The sequence below is a fragment of the Pieris napi genome, chromosome 3 (genome assembly GCF_905475465.1).
Source record: "Pieris napi chromosome 3, ilPieNapi1.2, whole genome shotgun sequence".
Classification (NCBI taxonomy): Eukaryota; Metazoa; Arthropoda; class Insecta; order Lepidoptera; family Pieridae; genus Pieris; species Pieris napi.
This window is the reverse complement of record NC_062236.1, coordinates 9,687,457-9,709,064: the sequence shown is the minus strand read 5'-3', so window position 1 is coordinate 9,709,064 and position 21,608 is coordinate 9,687,457. Positions and strand designations below refer to the sequence as shown.

General features: G+C 33.3%; 1 protein-coding gene across 2 annotated transcripts in view; it reads right to left on the bottom strand.

Annotated features, from left to right (window-relative positions):
- Positions 1–21,608, bottom strand: part of LOC125063154 (mushroom body large-type Kenyon cell-specific protein 1) — a 171,879-nt gene that overhangs the window by 22,820 nt on the left and 127,451 nt on the right. For both annotated transcript variants that reach the window (XM_047669411.1, XM_047669413.1), the window contains 2 exons: positions 11,730–11,929; positions 10,686–10,877 (listed from right to left, as the gene is read on the bottom strand). In XM_047669411.1, the coding sequence (XP_047525367.1) occupies positions 10,686–10,877; positions 11,730–11,929 (392 nt within the window). The remainder of the gene's footprint in view (positions 1–10,685; positions 10,878–11,729; positions 11,930–21,608) is intronic.

Here is a 21,608-nt window from a genome sequence, read left to right as displayed (position 1 = left end):
TTGTTAATATTACATGAATTTTGACACTTGTTAATTGATGATTTACATAATATTATCATTTATTACAGAAATGTTTATTTTCGTAGGTTAAAGCGGCGACAACAGGTAATAATTTAAAACAATAGAAGAACTGTATCCCTCAAACACTGTTAAAATTGTTCCTAGTTTTAAGGTTATTTTTCCCATGATTCGTTTTTTAACCCGACTCAATGTCTTTATAAACAACACGCAATACGGAATAACTAGTATATAAAAATATTATATTTTTATTAACCAGTGTTGCTCATAATATTCCTATACGTAATTACAATTTTACAACTAAGTACCCTTAAAGTTTTCTTCTTGAAAGATGATATTTACAATTTAGCTCTGTTTTTTAATAATTATGTGTGATAGTTTTGACTTCAATAAAATATAGAGTCGTTTAAAATGTAAACCTTTTTGCAGGCTTAGAAAAAATATCAGCGAAACATTAGTTAGTAGCTACATTATTTTTTAAAAATTCATAGGATATTTCTACAACTATGTGTAAATTTATTGTAGAGATAAATTCATTAAATAATAGTTATCCAAAACAAACATTTAATTGCGTATCTTGTAAGATTTATTACATTAAATTCCATTCTCACGGATGTTTTTAAAATGATTGCGTTAGATCTAATTTTCCTGTCATGATTTAAGATGATTTTCCGCTTATTACGAAATTATTGTTTGCCCTTACAAGGAAATATGACGTATATTTTATTATTATATTTTTGCGAAGCTATTTTATTTAATACTAACAATTACAAGAAATAATTTATGACTGATTTAAAAGCAACCAGACCTATAGTTCAGGTATTTCATCAGTTATTCAAGAATTGCCGGGTAGTCTAACGGAAAAATAAACCTGAATAGTATAATTAGCGTTAGCCCCGACCAATCAATAGTTAGATACGTAAATTATATGTATCAGGATATTCGACGGTTAGAAAAAAAGGGCAATTGTGCCTTGACGTTACGAACGCATTAATAAAAATACTATTCTAAATTCAAACCCATTAACCGGTTCTCACGACCGCCATTTTGACTCGTCCTCGACCGTCATTGGTCGAGGCCGTGAGTTTAGAATTAGAATGTGAACCCCACCATTTGGCGAGCGGTAAATTATGTGTGGCCAGTTTTTTACGTTCCAAGTTCAAATAATGGAGTTCAAACAGCTGCCGTTTAGCGCTATTCTAAGCAGATGGCGCATTACGTATTGTATAATCTATGATTCTACTTTTTTCTATTTAACCGGTCCTAGACCCCTATTTGTTAGATAAATAAAGAAACCTGTTCAGACTGCATTTGTAAGGATAAATTACAAGATTTAAAATATGAGCCTTAACGATAAAGATTCATAGATCAACTAGAGAGTATACTTTGACAGATCAAACAATTATTATTTCCTAGTAGGTACTTAATGTCAGAAAGCATTTGAAATGTTCAGTGGTTTTTAGTTGGTCAAATATGTTTTCACAGCCTTTAATAAGCGTATAAAAGTAACCTACCAATTTAAAAATAACAGAATAGTAATGATAATTGTATTAATACATTTTGTTTTTGACTGACATATATGTCATTTACATAGCTATACGTAGAATGTATATGAAACGTTACATAGCTTGATTTAAATTCTTATAGTTGAGAATTATATTATTATTAATTAATGAAATCTTTATACCAACTAAGATAATAATATTTCCTACGTAATTTTCAAAGAACATAAAATAAGAAACAGTTTGTTTTGTATGATTGATAAATATGGACGATATTTAAATTAAATAAATCAGTGGCGCTACAACCTTTTCAGGGCCTGTGCCTCAGATTTCTGAATGTTTCATGATCAATTGTCAATCTACAATCTACAAGTAGGTGATCCACCTGTGCCTCACACACGGCGTCAACTTTTTAGTAAGCCACGTTTCCTCACGATGTTTTCCTTCACCATTTCAGCGAATGTTAAATGCGCACATAGAAAGAAAGTCCATTGGTGCACGTAGATCGAATCTAAGACCTCAGGGATGAGAGTCCAACAAGGCAACACTGCTCATAACCATTGCTTAGATAAATAGGGATAACTTCCCATCCATCTAAAAATGTACATTTATTATCTGTGGTATTGTTATTATCTATAGTAAGTATATATATCGAGCGTATTAATTTAATAGCTTTTCGAAAGGCAATCCTTCTGGCCTCATGGCCTTAAAACTAGTCTAGATTGACGTTAAAGTTTTATTTATTTGCTGGACTTTTCTAAAAAATCTGTCACTAAATTTAAGGACAAACCCAAAATGGAAATAAGGCTTTTGGTTGCTTTGGAATTACTTAAATAAAAGGTAATAATAAAATATTTATTAACAGATACATGGACATGTTTAATTTGTGAATAACACTGAGCTAAGCCGGTTCAACCTTGAATATTAAATAATAGATTGTTTAGTATGATTTAAATAAATAACACTTTAGTGCTGGAAATTATAGTCATGTTTTTCCAACTTAATTTTCTAATATTTTATTATTATTATTTCCAGTTGTTATTTTTTAAGGTTTGTTATTGTTTTTCGTTATATTAATTTATGTTAGCATTAGATTTTATCTATGGATGTAGGTATGTTGTCAAAGTGACTTTTCTTTACTCTATAAACGATTTAAGTATATATTCTAATATGAATAAATAAGTATTATTTATTAAATACCTTAGGAACCAAAAAAATATTTTACAGAATATATTGTGAATAAATTATTAGCATTGTTTATACATAAATGTCTTACATTTTTAGAGTACCTAACATTTTCTTTTTTAAACGACCTTTTATGTATACTACTTGTTTATTATTTTTATGTACCTGTATTTGACTTAAATGTTACCATATAGATTTTTATTTAATTTATCTAAGAGAGTTTTCATCTGACATTTGATATATGTACTTAAAGTATCCTAAATTTTGCGGTTAATCCTATTAAAGATAATAGTAGATAATATTAAGATTATAGAAGTATTATTTTCATAATTATCACATGCAAATCTCCATTATGAAAAAATAAATTGTTTATACATTTTGACAATTCATACCATTAAATACTATCGAACATTAGATGAAACTAACCATGAAATCGCCTCATGTTCTGTTCCCATCCATTTCACACTAAAAAAACTAAGAAAAACGAAACACTCTCAATGTACTGACTTTGTTTTCATTACAACATTTCCGGCACTTAAACACGAAACCGCGCCATTTAAAAAAAAAGAAAAACACTTAGACGTTCTCTTTTCGAAAAAGTCCGAAATGTCAAAAGCGCGCGCTCATTTTTCTTTTTTACGAGCGGTAATGATTAGTAAAGGCGTGCGTACACTGAGGCTATTTGGCCGCACGTGTACGGCCGAGGGGAGGGTCTGACACGTGAATTTTCCTCCGTTTCCACCCCTAGCGGACCGCCCCTGTAGGCTTTTCTGTCCGGCCTATGCTGTTTAACCGATCGGATATTAAGTGCACAGGAGTCGCTCAATCTGTTAATTAATTTATTATACTTTTTTTCGCATCATTTACCCGACGAGAGCTTACGGAAATATAATTGCGCAGACATAGGTACATCTTAATTTATACCAATTAGAGTTTAGTATGATTTTATAGACGCGATAAAGCCACTTTTTGTACAATTAAAATTTTAATACGAAGCTATAAAACATACAATTACACCAGTAAATCATTACAACATGCAATGGTGTTATAACACGAAAATTTAAGATCACAAAAATGAAGAGAACTGAATTAATTTTACGGTTGAAGTGGTCTTGCTGTGTAATTACACATTACATTCCCTTAATAAAACGATAAAACTAAACCTAGCGATAAAATTATATCTTTTATGTAGCATTCAATTGTTTTTTCTTTGCAACAATTTTCATAATAATGAACGCAACAAACAAATTTAAGTAGGTACCAAACAAAACTCTTATTAAAACTGTTCAAAAAATAACGAAATAAAATTGTTAAAGTAATGTGCGTACATGAACCAGAGCCATTCTCGTTCAATAATAAAATTAACGCATGATATACGTAAATGAGGAAATTTATAGCAGTTAAAAATTATCACAAACACAAAGCGGCACTCGACTCAAAAAAGAACAATTATACAATATCCACTCTACTCAATTCTCTGTCCGACCACTGCCTACTTTTATACTATACGCCTACGCTTACTATTTCAGAACTAGCGCTCGCGAAAGTCAACTTTATACCTAAACTACACGGTTCAAAATAAAGCAGAACAAAAATCAAACGCACCCCATCTCTTTCCCGCGTATTAATCAAAATACAACTCTCTACTTTGACGTGGAATCGCAGCAAATGGATAAGGCATTGTTTTGAAAATTGAAACTATGGTTAGCTACCGACCAACGTACCCGGATCTGCGACAGCCCCCTCGATACGAGCGATCGCGTTCGGATCACTGATTTGTATGAAATCGCGAGGGTCAACCCGGCTGGTTGTTCTTCTTCTTGGTTTAGACAAGGTACCTACATAATTGCAATTGTAAGGGTTTTACAATAAACTGTAATTATGGCCAGACAATGATTAGAAATGTTGATACGGATGCACTGTCGTTATTAATTATAAGAATGCTTCAATATTTTATAATGAACCCTTATTTACTTTGGGTGCAATTATAAAATACCGCGTACAAACTGAACGGCTGCTACACATCGATCCCCGGGAGGTTTACTGAAGATTCGAGAGCAAATATGTGTACAAAGCTTAAGTTTGCAATAAAACCTTACGTCAACGTTTTTTTTTCAAAGAGCTTTCTATGACATTAACTCTTTTATCGATAGATGGCGCTCTAGACAAAGTAAGCTTTGATAATAATTAATGAACAGCGTAATTAACTTAATTACGCCTTTAATTGCAATAAATACGCACAGATAAAGACACATTTTTGAATTTAGAATGTTTTGTCTTTAAATGTAATAAAAAAGCTATAAAAAAATATATCTTGTTTTATTGACTTAACGACGTAATAAACATACAATCAATCAATAATTTACGCACCTGCATCATTAAATAAAAACTATTTAATGCTATTAAACACTGATAGAGAATATTCCGTTTAAGGATCGAATATTTATTAAGCAAAACAGTAGAATTGTGATGTCATTTTTCCCTGATTAATCATCAACAATGACAAATTAAAAAGCAAAACTTCCATCTTATTTTTCATTTGAACCACAGACAATGTTGTCTGTGTGACGGCTGTCAAAATTAGCAATATTTAAACAATATTTGAAACTATCCTATAAATACATAAGAGATTTATGTATATTTTAGTAAATAAGGTATTCAGAATTTTATATATTATATATCAAAGCTTATTAAGATCAAAGCTAATATGTAATGCTGAAAAATATTCTAAAGACTTAAAGTTAAAATAGATAAAAAGGTTATGTTACGGGAGTGTCCAGGGAGTTTTTAATACAATTTATTGGTTAAATATATTAAAAATATATCAACCCGATCGGGACAAAAAAGCAAACGCTTCGGCCTATGAAGACAGTTGATACAAAGTAAAAATATCTCATTCTCTCTTTTGGAAGACTAAAATGAAAAGCGAACTGTAAAGAACGGTTGTATTAAAACTAAATAAAGAATACCTTCTGTTTCTTATTGTTTTTATGAAATCTAAAAAACTGTAAACAGTCTTTGTTTTTCATACTTTCTTTTACCTCTTTCTTTATCTTTTTATGTGCACAAGGTCTTAGTATAAGCTAACCGTGAAAGTGGAGCAAAAGTTATTGGTGACGGATCGCTAACTACAGCGTAAAATGTAGGAGCCGACAAGGAGGGAGGATGGGTCATAGAGAGTCCGCAAAAATGGAATAGAAGACCAGCCCAACATTATAGGCGAATACAAGGCCCATCTGTCAAGGCACATTGCGCGCATGGGTCAAGATCAGGCGGTGAAGGAGGTTTACATAAGCTGGTGTAATGGTCGAAGAGCAATAGGTACCGCTGGATTAACAGAGTTCAGGAGGACCTGCTGCAGCTTTAAGCTAACAATTAGCGGAAGGACTAAGGAGGTACAGGACGGAGCGCTGGGAGACTCAAACACTTTTTGAAACAACTATGATAAAATCAACAGATTATATCAAAATAACAATTGGCATTTAACCACGAAGATAAATCAAAGGGTTTATCAAATTTTATACCAACACATCACAATGGCGGCAAAAGAATGTTCGATTTTATTTATTAAGAGATATCCTTTCTATATTGCAGTTAAATTAAAAAATACAGTCATAATGATGCCCCAATAGTCAAATATTCATTGTTTTTTTAATAATTGCGTTTTTACATAGTTCGTGACCAAATTGTATTGTGCATAATTATGCCGTCACAATAAATAAGATCAAAAAGTCTAGATATCGTTTATTTATGCTATCATAAAATTCACACTTCGCTTTTATATAGCTTTTTACATATTTTCAAAACTTGAAAGTTTTTTGCCCTTTTTAACACTGTTTTTAAAAACAGGGTCACTTGACGTTTATAATGTGTTTTTTTGTTTGATTTAAAATATCGTTTACTGTAGTCATAAATGAATATATAATTAATCACTTATTGTTATGATAAGCAAGTTTTTTTTTAATTTGTCAGTAACATATGTAAATTTATATTCTTGTTCATTCGAACTAAGCTGAAATTTGTTAACATAAAATATAGTTTAAACATATTCTAAATTCTTCACAATAAGGTTTACAAGGAAGCTATTGAATCGGCTACCAATGGAGGTTTTCCCAAGGAGATTCAAACTTTCAACTGTTTAAAAGGAAGATCACTTCTCCCTTAGCGAGCAACGTTTATAAATTAGGTGTCCCTAGGTTGCGATATCTTGTTAACCGCATTCTCGTGTACGGAAAAGTATTTTATAAAAAACAAATTCAGCATCGAAAAAGTGTCACCGCGATGATGATATCATATAGGAGTATGTGAGCAAAGCTATTTAATGACTGACGGATAGGTATGTCACAATTATCGTTTTAACTAAGGTTGGGATTTACGAAAATTTAAATCGTTTTGTTATTTGAAGGCATGCATTCATGCTACAAATGAATATTTAAAATATAATCAAAAGTCTATGTGTCACAGTCTCATTATGTTATTCTATGATAATTATGCAAATTCAGATTGATATGTGACGTTTTATATTGAATTGAATCACGCTACAGCCTTCTAAAGATTCCTCCGAGAGCCTCAGATTTCCGTATCTGTTTCGTGAATATTTGAATTTTCTAATAGGATTTTTTCCTTCAACGTACGTTTGAGTGTAAAAAGTGCACATAGACAGGAAGTCCATTGTAAAAATGTAAAAAATCATTTAATCATATAGGTAACATAATGTACACTTATGACTTGACAGTAAAGAAATATATATTAATGCTTCTAATTTTACATTTACTGCCAGTTCTCAAATCAAGGGCGTAGAACGGGAGAGAAGAACTGGCAATAAACTCTCCGCCACTCTTTTTAATCGCCATTTTTTTGTTTTACAAAATGTTTGTAAGGAGCTGCAACCATCACACCATGTCCCAAGTGACATTTTAAGTAATTAATAATAATAACATAAATTAAAAAGAAAGATTTGTCCTCTATCAGCAGGAGGCATGGTGAAATAGGAGCACACACTTACATTCTCGTGGGAACAACACGCAAACACATAGTCGAAATTGGTGCTTGGTATTGGTCCATCTAGAGTACCTACAACCTCAGGGATGAGCGTTGTACCCAGTGTTAACCTGCTGGCATCAGCAAGCAAGCCAACTCTGCTCTGCGTATATCAAATTGCGCGAATTTAATAAAACAATAGTTAGCCATTGTTCTTGTGATGATATAATCGTTAATAATGATTTAACACGAGAACAAAAGGCCAAGGACACAATTATCATTTTGAATCATCGAATGATTGAAAAATAATAATAAAGTTTAAAATCTAAGAATTCTGAATCATAATGATAAATGACTGCAATTAAATTTGTTATGGTCATTTTTGATTTCGAATTATTCCATTAAGACGTAACTTAGTCATTTTAGAGGAATATTTTCAGAACGAGCACTGTTGGCCTAGTGGCTTCAGCCTGCGGTCTCTCATCCTTGAGGTCGTAGGTTTAACCCTCGGATGGGCACCAATGGACTCTCTTTCTATGTGCGCATTTAACATTCGCTCGAACGGTGAAGGAAAACATAGTGAGGAAACCGGCTTGGCTTGCCAATACGTTGTCGGCGTGTGTCAGGCACAGGAGGCTTATCACCTACTTGCCTATTAGATTGAAAAATGATCATGAAACAGATTCAGAAATCTGAGGCCCTGACCTAAAGAGGTTGTAGCGCCACTGATTATTATTATTTTCAGAACACTATATTTTATACATTTATACTAAGGCATACACATGCTTGTTATTTATGGTCAGGCTTTTTGGTATATTAAAACTATTTACTTACAATCTTTTAGTAAAAAGATGTTAATTTATCGAATACTTAGAAAACTAAGCTCTGATGTTAGACGAAAATCCTCACACTGTATCATCATGCTTTTAACATATTTTATGAACCTACTTTTATAATTTCGTTCATAACCGCTTATTGTGTGCATTTGCGATTTTGTTTTTTAATTTGAGTTAAACTTTACTTATATTAGAAAATCTAAATTAAGTTTATTACTTAAGTTTGAAGATGAGAATAGTTAATCGTAGATGAATGTTCTATTTCTAAGTATATAAGCTAAGTTAAAGATTCAATCGAGGCATAAAAAATTATACTCGCAATAAAACTTCACAATACACGCTTTTTGCAGCATTCGCTAGAAGAGTTATTACATACTTGGCACTACTTTTATTCAATTATAAAATAGCCAGTTGAAAAAACTTTCCTATATAAAGTATAAGCTGTGGCAAGCTTAAATATTTTTTATTAGGCTTAGATAAAGAAAAAAGGAGTCATTTATGACTTAGTTTATTGGTTTTTGTATTGTCAAAATAATATTTTTGGTGGTTTGTTGGGTAAACCTACAACCTTCCTACCGTAACACAGTGTTTTAAAACCAGTACGGAGAGGGTTGATACCTTATGAATAGTATTGTATAACTAAGGAATAAACGAAATATTGTTTCAAATATTGGCGCCGTATTTTCAGCTTTGTGTGATCTATAATAGCTGTGGGGTATAGATTTTCAACCTTATACAATAAACACATATGTCCTCTGAGATTATAATGACAAGTTACTAACCACCAAACAATGGCGTACAGTTCTGAGCAAATCTTTTGTCTATTTCACGTGTGTTTTGTTGTTAGGGACAATAACGGGTCATTGCCTCCTAAATAAACATCTTTTTATCCTAGGCGCGACAGACAGCCCCCTGTGCAGAGGCTGTTTCAGCGCAGAAGAAACAGTCACCCACGTAGTCCTGGAATGCGAGGCTGTGGCTAATCAACGTGAAAAAATCCTCGGAACGGTGAGGTCGCTCCGGGAAGCCTGTGAAGTGCCCAGGAGACTTCTGTGCTTCTGGAAGGAGCTAGGCTGGCTAAATTAGCCAGGACTCGTACGCACAACGGACCAACCACGAGTCTAATTGCGGAAAAAGGAGTCCTTCTACCCTAACCCTAACCCTAACGTGTGTTTTGTTTGAGGTAAAACAATTTTTTTGCATTCTTCCATTTTTTTCTCTTTTGTTTCTAAAATTCCTACCCAGGCTATTAACTACGCGTGCCCCCGGCATTCTTCGTTAGAAAACTTCATTCAATGAAAACATTTAGACAATGGTATGTTTAGAAATGTTGCTGAAATAGGAAAAAAAGAAATTACTTGTTGCTTAGTAATCTAAATGGCTGCGTAAGAATGGGTTTATTGTGGTTGTTAATTTCAAGGTTTTACTTCGTATTAAATGTATTTAAATTGCCTGCAGACATATGTGTTTATTAAAACTTTTATACCACAAAGTTGCTTCGTTATTTTTTTTAATCAAACTAGCATAGTATAGCATGCTGGAATAATTAGAATAGTGTTGATAGTTTTACACCAATAATTTTGTTTATAAATAATAAATCCAAAAACTAATTCTTATTCGCTATAAACGTAAGCTTCCATGACAGTGACTGATATAATAATATTGGTGTGCCCTCTGTTTCGTTAGTATTGCTATCAAATATATTTTTAATTCCCTATATTTTTGAAAGTTTAACGTGGCTTAATACTTTAAAATACCTTAATGGTTTAGTTCTAGCATATTTTCAATTGTCGAATTACTTGATTTTCTACTGCTGTTATGGATTTAATCTGGTAGTTATATTATAATAAAAGATATAAATAAAATAACGAGATATATCAACCGCCCTACTTTAATTGTTCCAGTGATTATTTTAATATCTTCATTACAAGTATGAGACGATAAAAATTATAGTCAATCAAAAGGGTTTTGTTTTTTCTTTATCTATCCTATACCATAAAGTCACAGGAATTTCTAGTGATATAAAATCTAGAAATTTGGTTGCACTATCTGTTTAACGAAACACGAACCGACTTTCACATTCACGGTAGTATAACGACCTCAACATCAATCAGATTAATTAGGTCACCGAAAATGCGAACCGAATTTCCGAGGCGTTACTTACGTTTGCGCCGCCCGCCCTCACGTCCGCCCTAGCGTCCGCCCTGGCGTCCGCCCCTTCCGCCCTGTCCGTCCGTTCTCCACGCTCGTCGACGCAGAAGTAGCACTTGTCTGCTGGTTTCCAGTCTGCTGGCTCCTGAGGCTCTACCTTGGGTGCCGTCGCTGGACGTTTGATAAGACTTTCGAGGATTGAGTCCTGTAATTTTAAAACGTTTCTGATTTCTATCGGTTTTTTATATACACTCTATATTAAATATTTATATATAAACTCTGCAATTAGAAAACTCCAATCGAACAATATTCAAATCAATCTAGTATGGAATATCCTGGCACACAGGTTTAATTCACGAATAAACAGCTAGGTACCTACCTAGCTGTTTTAATAGAATAATATCTACCTATAAAAAAGGACTAATCTATTGGTTGATCGCCTCGTGCTTAATATACGATACACTTTAAGAAAAAGCTTGTAATTTAAATTAAACCTCATCTGAACAAGGTTGGCTAGAAAAAGAAAAAAAAACTATACGACAGTTATAACTATGACTGATTTCAGTCAGAAACATTTTCTGACTGAAATCAGTCAAGTGATAATTTCTCTTGTGTTTCCAACTGTTTACCTAAGTTTAACGCCTGCCAAAAGCCGTAAAAATAGTAAAGCCTTCTACAGATATTACAAAGCAATGTTTATGTAAAAATATATTTTAATCTAACCAAGTATTGAACTCTTATATTCTTGACTTTCTTGAAGAAAAATTTAAAGCAATTTTGACCTACATTGTAAACCTGTTGTTAGCATCAAATTTGCTCTGTTGAGCTAAAGAGCTTCTTAGCTGGTAAGTAGCTACTGCGTACCTTGTTCAAGTTTTTAGTAGGAAATATACCATCAAAACTAAAAAGGAGAAAATTATTTTCTGCCATGTCTAATAGCAAAAACAGTGATAATAAGAACATTTCTGGTACTGTTTAATTTCATTCTTTCTTTAGGCTTCAACATACACGTGCATCAACTGTAGTGTTTCTTGATAAATTTGAAAAAAGAACGAACCTTTCTGACCGGTTCGTCGGCCTCCTCTGACTCGTTGATCTGCTCTATGGTCTTTATCTTGAGAGCGGGCGGGTGGTCTGTGGCAGGCATGGATTCGTCTCCGCTTGACTGCTCGCCCTCTAGCTGCTTTGGAATCAATGCGTCTTGATACAGTTTCCATTTTCTTCGACCCATCAACTCCTCTGCCACCCGTTCTAGACCTGTAAAAACAAGTGATATAAAAGATTTTTGTTTACATAATTAAATTTCAATCATAAATAATCTAAAACAAAAGAACACAGTGACATCATTTTTTATTGATAAAAATGGTAGTTTTCATTCTTAAAATTTGCTGAAATTTTCAATTTTTTAATAATTGAAACATGCAATGAGTGAGCTTTGTAAACCTGGAAAAGCGTAGTTTATTATCAACAAAAGCCAATAGACTATCTTATATTATCAATTGCTTGTTTATTTATATTTAAAAAGTAAAAAACTGATTAAATTTATAGCACAGGGTGAACTCTGGTAGCCAAGTTATGTACCTACTAATATTTATTAATATAAGTTGCGTACTATATTCGTAATTAATGCCCAACGGTCAAGGTTCTTATGGAGATAAGTTCGAAGATATCGCTGACGGGTGACGATTGAATGTCTCGATGCAATTCAAAATGTATGCAATTTATTCTTTATACCAACCAATAGTGTGATTCTTATGGTGTATAATTATAATTAATTATAAGAATTGACTGAAATATAACGAATACTACTGTAAGAGCTGTAAAAAAATGCCAAAACACATGAAATTCACTCTAAAATACATGCGCAATTCCTATCTTGGATATTAGTCAACTATTTTGAATGACCAGTTTTATATATTCAAAGGTGAAAAAAGTTTGTCGATATAGGTAAATTTTGATTGCATCTCTATGCTGTAAGTGAATAATAAACACAATGTATTTTAGTTAATTTAACTTATATCGCCTCCATTAGACTTTTTAGTATTTGTTGAAAATAATGGAAACAGGATTTTTTAATAATGTTCCTGTACAAAGCATTTTTTTTTCATCTTTGCATTGCATTTCCACCATAGTAAAATAACCCCCTAAAACCTCTTTTTCATTTATGTGTATTTAAAACACTATGTAATAATAAAACGTGAAGGTATAATCATATAGGTGCAGGTGATGTGATGATTGCAGATCAATTACAATATTTCCTATGTCGGTAAATGTCATCAGCGCCATCTATGTTTGTAAAAAGGCTAATTTCGCAGCTGCGCAAGCGTTTAGGTTGGTTACCTCTGGAATTTACTATTTTAATTAATTTTAGTCGTTAATTTGTTGCCATTTAAATTTTTCTTGGAAGGTGTTGAATAAATAATGGTAGTTAATGAAGAAGGAATATAAAGAAATATATGGAAGTATAATTTCTATGGGTTTGGCTTTGACAATAAGTATCTACTTTAAGTTAAATTATGGGATCAATTTATTTATTACTAAAAAAGTAGTTTATACAAATAAACCGGCCTCCTGCTCGTCTGTTATGTCAAACTGCCGCCACTGGACATTCACACTGTCAAAAGACTCGCAAGTACGTTGTCGGCCTTTTAAGAATTGGTACGCTCATACCATGGACATTCATACTTTCAAAAGACTCGCAAGTACGTTGTCGGCCTTTTAAGAATTGGTACGCTCATACCATGGACATTCATACTTTCAAAAGACTCGCAAGTACGTTGTTGGCCTTTTAAGAATTGGTACGCTCATACCATGGATACTCGCACTGTTAAAAGACTGGCAAGTACGTGGCCTTTAAAGAATTGGTACGCTCAAGCCAAGGACAGTCACACTGGCAAAGGACTCGCAAGTACGTTGCCAGCCTTTTAAGAATTGGTACGCTCTTATCTTAAAGGACTCTAAGTCGTATTGGTTCAAATGCTAGTAATTTAAAAGATTCGTTACCAAAAAGCGTAGAATATTAAAATGATCAAGAAGTAACTGAAGCAAAACACCCGCTGGTTCAATATTATAATTAGTGCCAACGAACCTACACGCTGTAATAAAAAAATAATTACACATTACGTATTCGTAGTCGCATTGAAGAGCGTTAACTGTGCTTTCTTGTTAATGGCTTGTCAGAGGTGACCAACCTTTCCATTTTTATCTTAACGGCTACAAATAAGAATTTAGTCTCGCTGACAGCCAATTGACAACACCTTTATATTTTACATGGGACTTACAGTTATAAATATTATATTTAACGGTGAGCAACCCAAGTGCTCTCCAAGAATTTGGTTTTGTACCTATGGGATATGTGCGACGGTGAAGACCAAGGTTGTTTGCGATACCAAAGGCCAAAACAGTCTGTTGCAACAAAGTCCGCTAACAAAGACGTTATCGTCATACGTCATACATCTTTATATGTTCCGAGAGTGAGTTCACAGTAGCGATGTGTATATTATCTAATAACTTTTTTTGTCGACGGGGTCAAACCGCAGAAGGCGAGTGCGTTACCGGCCTTTTAAGAATTGGTACCCTATTTTCTTGAAGGATTCAAGTCTTTACACACTAAAACAAAAATGTTTATTACGCTACCATATTTAAGAAGTTGCGCGAGCTTAATCTATAGAAGAAATAAATATAGGCATTTAATGATTAAAAGTAAGGAAGCGTAGTCGTTAAGTCTGACAGCTAAATTTCACCACACGTTTTTGGCTCAAAATTGACTCTACGGAAGTGGTCACAAGTCAAGGTTTCATTTCGGGAAACGGTGATAATTCATCTGTCAATGTGTAGGAAATTAACCCGAACACCTCGACTGTTGAACTTATTACGCGGAAATTGTTAAATAAATTCAATTCGTAAAGCTTTAACTTATATCTCCAATTATACTGGCAGTCATAATATAAACTCCACTTGATTTATCGAAAATAAGTTATAAACAAAATGCTATCAAAATCCAACGCCAGTTAAACTGACAGATGACATTGTCTATGAAGGAAGTTTTAGTTCTAACATGTCAAATTCAAACATCGAACTTCCGAGTTCGAAGCTGATTGGCTACCGCAATAGAAGTAACATATACTAGTTGAATAATTTATTGTCAAAATAACATAACAACAGTATACAAAGGACGTACGTGCGCTGCCTACTGATTGGCTGAAACTGCGATTAGACTGCGTCAAGGCCGCTGACTCAAACTAACGGTTAACAAGTTATAGACTTAAGCGATTTAAGGGCTGTAGTTATTGTCCATTAAAGTATTCGTAATATATAGAAACCTGTGTCCTTCTCAGTATATGGATATTGTGAAGACCGAGTGAATATTGAAGACGATATTATCATAAAAAATTACATTGTAACAGAAAACTCTGTATCCAGAGCATTATTAAATAATTTATGTTTATTAAGTTAATTAAATTAAAAATGTCTATATATAACCAATTACAGAAACGAAATTCCAATTGAAGAAGTATATATTATAAGCAATGCCTTAAACCATTAGGGTAAAAATAAATATTTTTTATAATCAAAAGACAATTTTAATGTTTAATGTAAACCAGTGTCTGCGCCACATTTTGATTGAATATGTATTTCATCACCACTGAGATCAATAATGGTTGTAATAAAATTTTGTATATAATTTGTTTATCATTCATTAAAATATATAAAATAAATGAAATCATTTGGCACAACACACGGTTTTTAAATTACTCACTCAGTGTCGCGATAAGCTAATCTTTTGTTCTCAAAGAGCTCTTGTCAGTCGAGCCGCGAAACTCGGCACCTCCAGAGAGACGTGGATTCATCCTCTTTTGTACACATTAAGTAGTATTTTACTGTATAATTTTTGTTGTATTGTCCTTTAGTTTTTGCGATATTAATATCCCTTTGAAATGCTAAAGTTTAACGCTCTATTGTAGCTTTTACAGCAATTTTAAGTGTAATTAAAGTTCAATTGGAAATGAGAATAACTGCGTAATTATCGTTACGATTGTATTTTACATTTTATACATTATCAAGCAAGACTACGAGCCAAGGCTGTACATATTGCTCACTCAGGCTTTTTTTAGTTTTATAAGCTGGTGATTACTTAAATCGTCACCCCGAGAGTATCGTCAGACACTTACGCCAGTCATGTCAGACACGTCAGGCACTCTTCCTTTAATTTTGCTCACTTTATTATAATATTAATTAAAACACTTGATAAGAAACGTTTTATTTGACTCAGTCATAATATATATACCTACTTAAACGTTTCGTTACACGTATTGATTCTTTACTTTACATTTTTGCAAATGTTTCATCACTTGCTAAGTCAGTAACATAGCAAGTAATTTTAAGGTTAGTATATATATTTTTATGCAAAAGTTAACAGACAGATTGCTTAAAGTATCCAAACGGTCAGAACACACAGGACATTTTTACACTGAAGTTTTAAAACGCCGACCGCGTATCAGTTACCCCACACAACTATGATTCAATACGGAAACACCCGTGTCCTTGTTTGGCACATCTCAAATATGCGCATAGAATTGCCAGTGTTATTAGCGTTTAATTATCATTATTAAGTAATGCCCTTCTGAGGCGATTTTTTAGATTTATGGCCTGACTCCATTCTTGGCTATGAGAAAATATTTGCTTTATTACGAAATTGCAGTTTTTATACAGGAAACACAAACTAATTTGCATTTAAAATATCGAATTATAATAATTGAATATACCATTATGGTTATTAGAAACGCCCCACTCTTATACATTGTAAAATGTACCGTAATAAAAGATTTTTGTTTCTAAAAATCGACCAATCACGTCAGTACGTCATCAAGACACCATTTTTAGTAAATTTTATTATATGGCAAGAACTTTTCGGTAGGACTTCCAATCCAATAGTAAAAACTTCGTTATTACCCGTTCCCAATAGTTTTTAGTTGCCATATTGCAGGACGTTACTCAAACATGACTAGTTTTAAGAGATGTTAAACTATTTTTTCTGAATGTCTTTCAAGATATTTGACAGCGCTCAAGACTGTGATTTGAGATACAAAGAATATGGACCTAAGTGTGGTATAGTATAGCGATGGTCATTAAAAAGTTTCATCAGGATTTCTTCCATTAAAAAGTCAAAAATCATTTCTTCATGTAGGTAACACAATGTACACTTATGAACGTGAAAAAAGAAATATACATTTACTGCCAGTTCTCAAATCAAGGGCGTAGAACGGAAGAGTAGAACTGGAATTACTTAATCAATATCAATTGAATTAATGTTCTAAGCTATCAAAGTTTTATACTTTGGGTGACTATTTTTTAATCTTGAATTTAATACATCTGGTAGTGTTTGTGACATTGTTTGCGATTATTTTTTGTTTCTGGATGTTAATACCTTGTGTCCACATATTAAATGAATACCCACGCACAGAATCAGTTAAATCAAAGCCAAGGCCGGCCGGATGCGACGTCTTACGGCCGCCATTTTGTAATATCAGCTGTTCGCCCTCAGTACGTGTGATAACGGTTACAGAGATCATCAACCTTTGTAATTACTGAGAAATGGCAATGTCATCTGTCGACTTGCCCGCGTAATTGTTTCGATGTGACATTTTGATATAGACTTTTCCATATTACAGACAAATTATTAAATAGTCTTAAGGCGTCTAGTCAAATTGTCATTGATTGTCACTGTAATCAGTCAAGTGTCCAAAATTTGCATTTAAAAAAAACTTATACGTAAAAATACATGGTCCAATATATCAATGAGAAACCTTGGTGCCTGAAGAGCCATACCGCAGTAAATATTCAATATTTTAGACTAGACATAGAAAAAACAATATATGTAACTCTCTTTCTCTCTGATTTTTTTGTAATAGGGGGCAAACGAGTCTATGGGACGCCCAAAAAGGGCAGTCAACGCAGTCGATAGATACCCATTTTTAGCGGGTGCGTTGCCGACCTTAGCGACCTTTCAATAGTTGGAGGTCGTATCTCTCAGGGAAGATCCCCGCCGGAAGTCGATTCCACAGTTTGTTAGTTCGCAAGAGAAAGTGCCTTGAGATTGAGCAAATAAAGAAAAAAAAATCAATCCTAGTACGTATAAATAAGTGTTATAAATAAAATGTCTAATAAATGGTATAAAATGTCTAATGCCTTAAAGTAGAACATTAAATAACGTTACCTCTATTCAATGTGTAATGTGTGTATACCAACCATAGACGTTTAAGTAACAAATAATATTAACTAATTAAAAACTTAATAATTAAATTATTTTTTGAGATAAATATTTTTTAGCTGTCAAAATAATTGTTTTCGATAATTAAGAGATGCATTTATTCTGATATCACTAATGAAGTGTTTTGAATGCATGTTTGTTTTTTACACCTGACTGACTATTCGATAACGTTTTTTGATTTTAAGAATTATTACCATTTACATATTTATCTATATGCTTTTTCTAAAAAGTAAACATCGCCTTGATGACTACATATACTACGTTACTCATGAGTGCAATTAATTACGTTGTATGTAAATTTTCACAATTTAAATAAAATAAAAAGGTTAATTAAAATACTAAGAAAAAGCACTGACTATTTATATCCAAAGTCAGTAATTTTTAATCACACCAAACCGCTCGTAATTAAAGCACGTACCTCTTATTACCACAATTAAGAGCAATAATTGTACAAAATAATCACATGAGAACATAGAACCATTACCGACACTGATTATTCACAACTGCATAGCATTGCCATAAATGAAAATAAATAATTAAAGGTTACGCGCCTCTGGAATCCGACTCAAACCATTTGAATGAGGAATTAGAATAAGATGACAAAAAAAGCATTAGAAGAACAGTGCGATCGATGCGGGAATGAGATAGCCTATAATCGAGCTTTGTGATTGGCTGACCAGTTTTTATGCCTTAGTTCCCCTAATATTTGTATCGCTAACATCTGCTGGGTCGATGGTTGTTTGAATGTGTACTTTAGATTATTGGTATAGAACGTAATTTGCAAGTTAAATTATGTGTCGGTTAGGATGTTTTTACACAGAGTTCGTTGTAACCTGTTAGTATTTTTTTTTTACCCATCTCCCAAGCTAAAAGGTCAGTTTTTGACGTCCAAAAACTTAACGTAAATTTCTATTGGTTGAAAGTTAACAAGCCGGCTGAGACACCACTAAGCCATGATGATCTAATAATTTTCAAAGAAATAATAACAACTGTATTTTAAAGAAAACAAAGACAAATCTATAAATACCCGATACAAAAATAGTGTATCTTAATAGTACTAAAATTATCTCTATAGGTATTATATAAATATAAATTTTGTATGAAAATTTTTTGATTTGTTACGATAATCGGTGCAACATAGAACCAAAGTCCCTTTATAAAGACCAGTCTCAAAAATCTCATTATAATGACAAAATTCTTTTTAATAAAATTTTCTTCATTCCCTTAAATTGAGCGCTAAGTATCCAATAGACCAAATGAATATTCATCAATAGTATCTTATCCCTCGTATTATATTTCTGGAATTCTAATACAATGTTTAATGAACTTTATTTCTCATTACAAAAAAATGAATATATTTACATGAGAAACTTAATATATACGAGATACACGTCGCCATTAGCCGTCCTAATTTTAGTCTACCAGACTCATTCTGATATGTATCTTCAATGCCCTTTTGAATTGGTTAAACGCGCTAATATTACGAATTTTAGACGGCTAATATATAATACGGAATACTACGCGTTCCATTTCTAAATCTCACCCTAATTCTCACCCGAATACTACGCGTTTCATTTCTAAATCTCACCCTAATTCCCTCATTACATATTTTATAGGCATACCTCTAGTACACAACTGAGCCTCGAACACATGATCTTAACCACTAAACATAGAATAGTACATTAAAATCTCACAGCGATCAATGACGCGTCATACCCAATAAGGCTGTGTTTTTACTCAAGCAGCGGATACGTTTTTGTTCTTGTATTGATACTTGATTTATTGATAGATTGTCATAACGGCTTTTAATAACATCATAGTTACAGTAGCATAACGAAGATATATTTGTGAAAGAAATGAATATTTTCTTTCGATACCAACAGTTTGAGGTTAGTTTCATATTCTTAGTTCAATATTTTCTTTGATTATGCTTGCCTGGCATGTTGCTCTAGTGGATTCAGTGTGTGGCTCTCATCTCTGAAGGAAAACGTATGGAAACCGAAACCTTAGACCCAAAAAGTCGACGGCGTGTGTCAGGCCCAAGCTGGTTACTTGCCTATTAGTTTGACAAATGAAACAGATACAGAAATCTGAGGCCCAGACCGAAAAGCTATAGCGCCAAGTTTAGTTTTTTTTATTTTTTATAATACGCAAACGCAAACGCAAACGAGCTTGCGGGACGACCAAAAAGGGCAGTCCACGCAGCCCATAGACACCCATTTTTAGTGGGTGCGTTGCCGGCCTTTGAGGGAGTTAGGGGTTTAAGGCTTGCGTGGATAGCTTAGTAGTAACTCGCCCGTTGCAAATGTGTTAGGTTTATTATTAATTCTTGTTAAAGTATTAATTAAAAAAAACCTTTTAAAACTAAACAGTGTCGTTTTTATCAACTAACATTTAGTAAATATTTATAGCAGTAATAAAACAGTTTTTAGTATAATTATTAACAATGATTACATGCACTACATGTAGTACAGTTTACCGGATTACAAGGCACTTACCTAATGAACGTAATTTTAGAATTATTTATTTTAAGCTGCCCTGCGATTCTGTAACTCACTTTTCGAACTCACACAGCGGTTTTTGCATCGGCGGTCGCTCTCAAATCAGTCGTGAAGCAGTCATTTTATGATTTGGCATTCTGAAAAGGTGGGAGCTTTTAGTTTATTGTTTATTAGAATGCCAAATCATAAAATGACTGCTTCACGACTCATTTCAGAGCGACCGCCGATGCAAAAACCGCTGTGTGAGTTCGAAAAGTGAGTTACAGAATCGCAGGGCAGCGCTTATTAATTCTAAGCTTATGCTGGGAAAACACGCATAAGCATGTTTAAAGATAAAATTACCTTCGATTCAGTAATAGTACAAATATCTTTCCCAAAACTGTACAAAGACAAACCGATATTATACATTTAACTAGATTGTATTCTGAAAAACGATTTGTAACAGTTACTGTTTGATTTCTAAAAACTATACACGGTTTTGAAATAAACTGGTCTCAATCAGGTGAATCACTATGTATAATAAATTCATGAATGTTATCTATGACCTATTAAAAATATTGAATTGAAATCATAAACATAGGTGAATGAATGAATAATGAACAGGTGTCGATTGCGTAATGTCACCATGATTAAGTACCTATAGCAGTTAGTAAATAACCATGCTATTAAGCGATAATAGCTATTTCGATAATTTCTTGTTAAATAGCAAAAGAGGAGTGTGTGGAACCAGCTGCCCACTGAAGTATTTCCGAACCCAATGCGACTTAGATATATCGATGTGCGCCGAATGGCGAATGGCGAACGACAGAACCCCAAGGTCCTTACTGAACTCACAACCCGGTGGCAAGAGAAAACCCGGTAGACCGAGGCTGCGTTGGTGGGATGGAGTTGTCACGGACTTCGAAACAATAGGGGTTCGCAATTGGACACGGGGACTAGATAGATTGCGATGGCAAAGTGTAATTGAAGAGGCTTAGACCCACAAGGGTATTGATGAATTCGACTTAGAGTCCTTAAGGAAAGAACCAATTCTTAAAACACACGCGTTTGCGAGCCCTCTGGCATTGAGTGTCCATGAGCGGTATCACATAACATCAGATATGCCTCCTGCCCGTTTGTTTTCGTTATAAAGAATCCCTTTCTGGGGAAGCCTAGAGTCAGAATG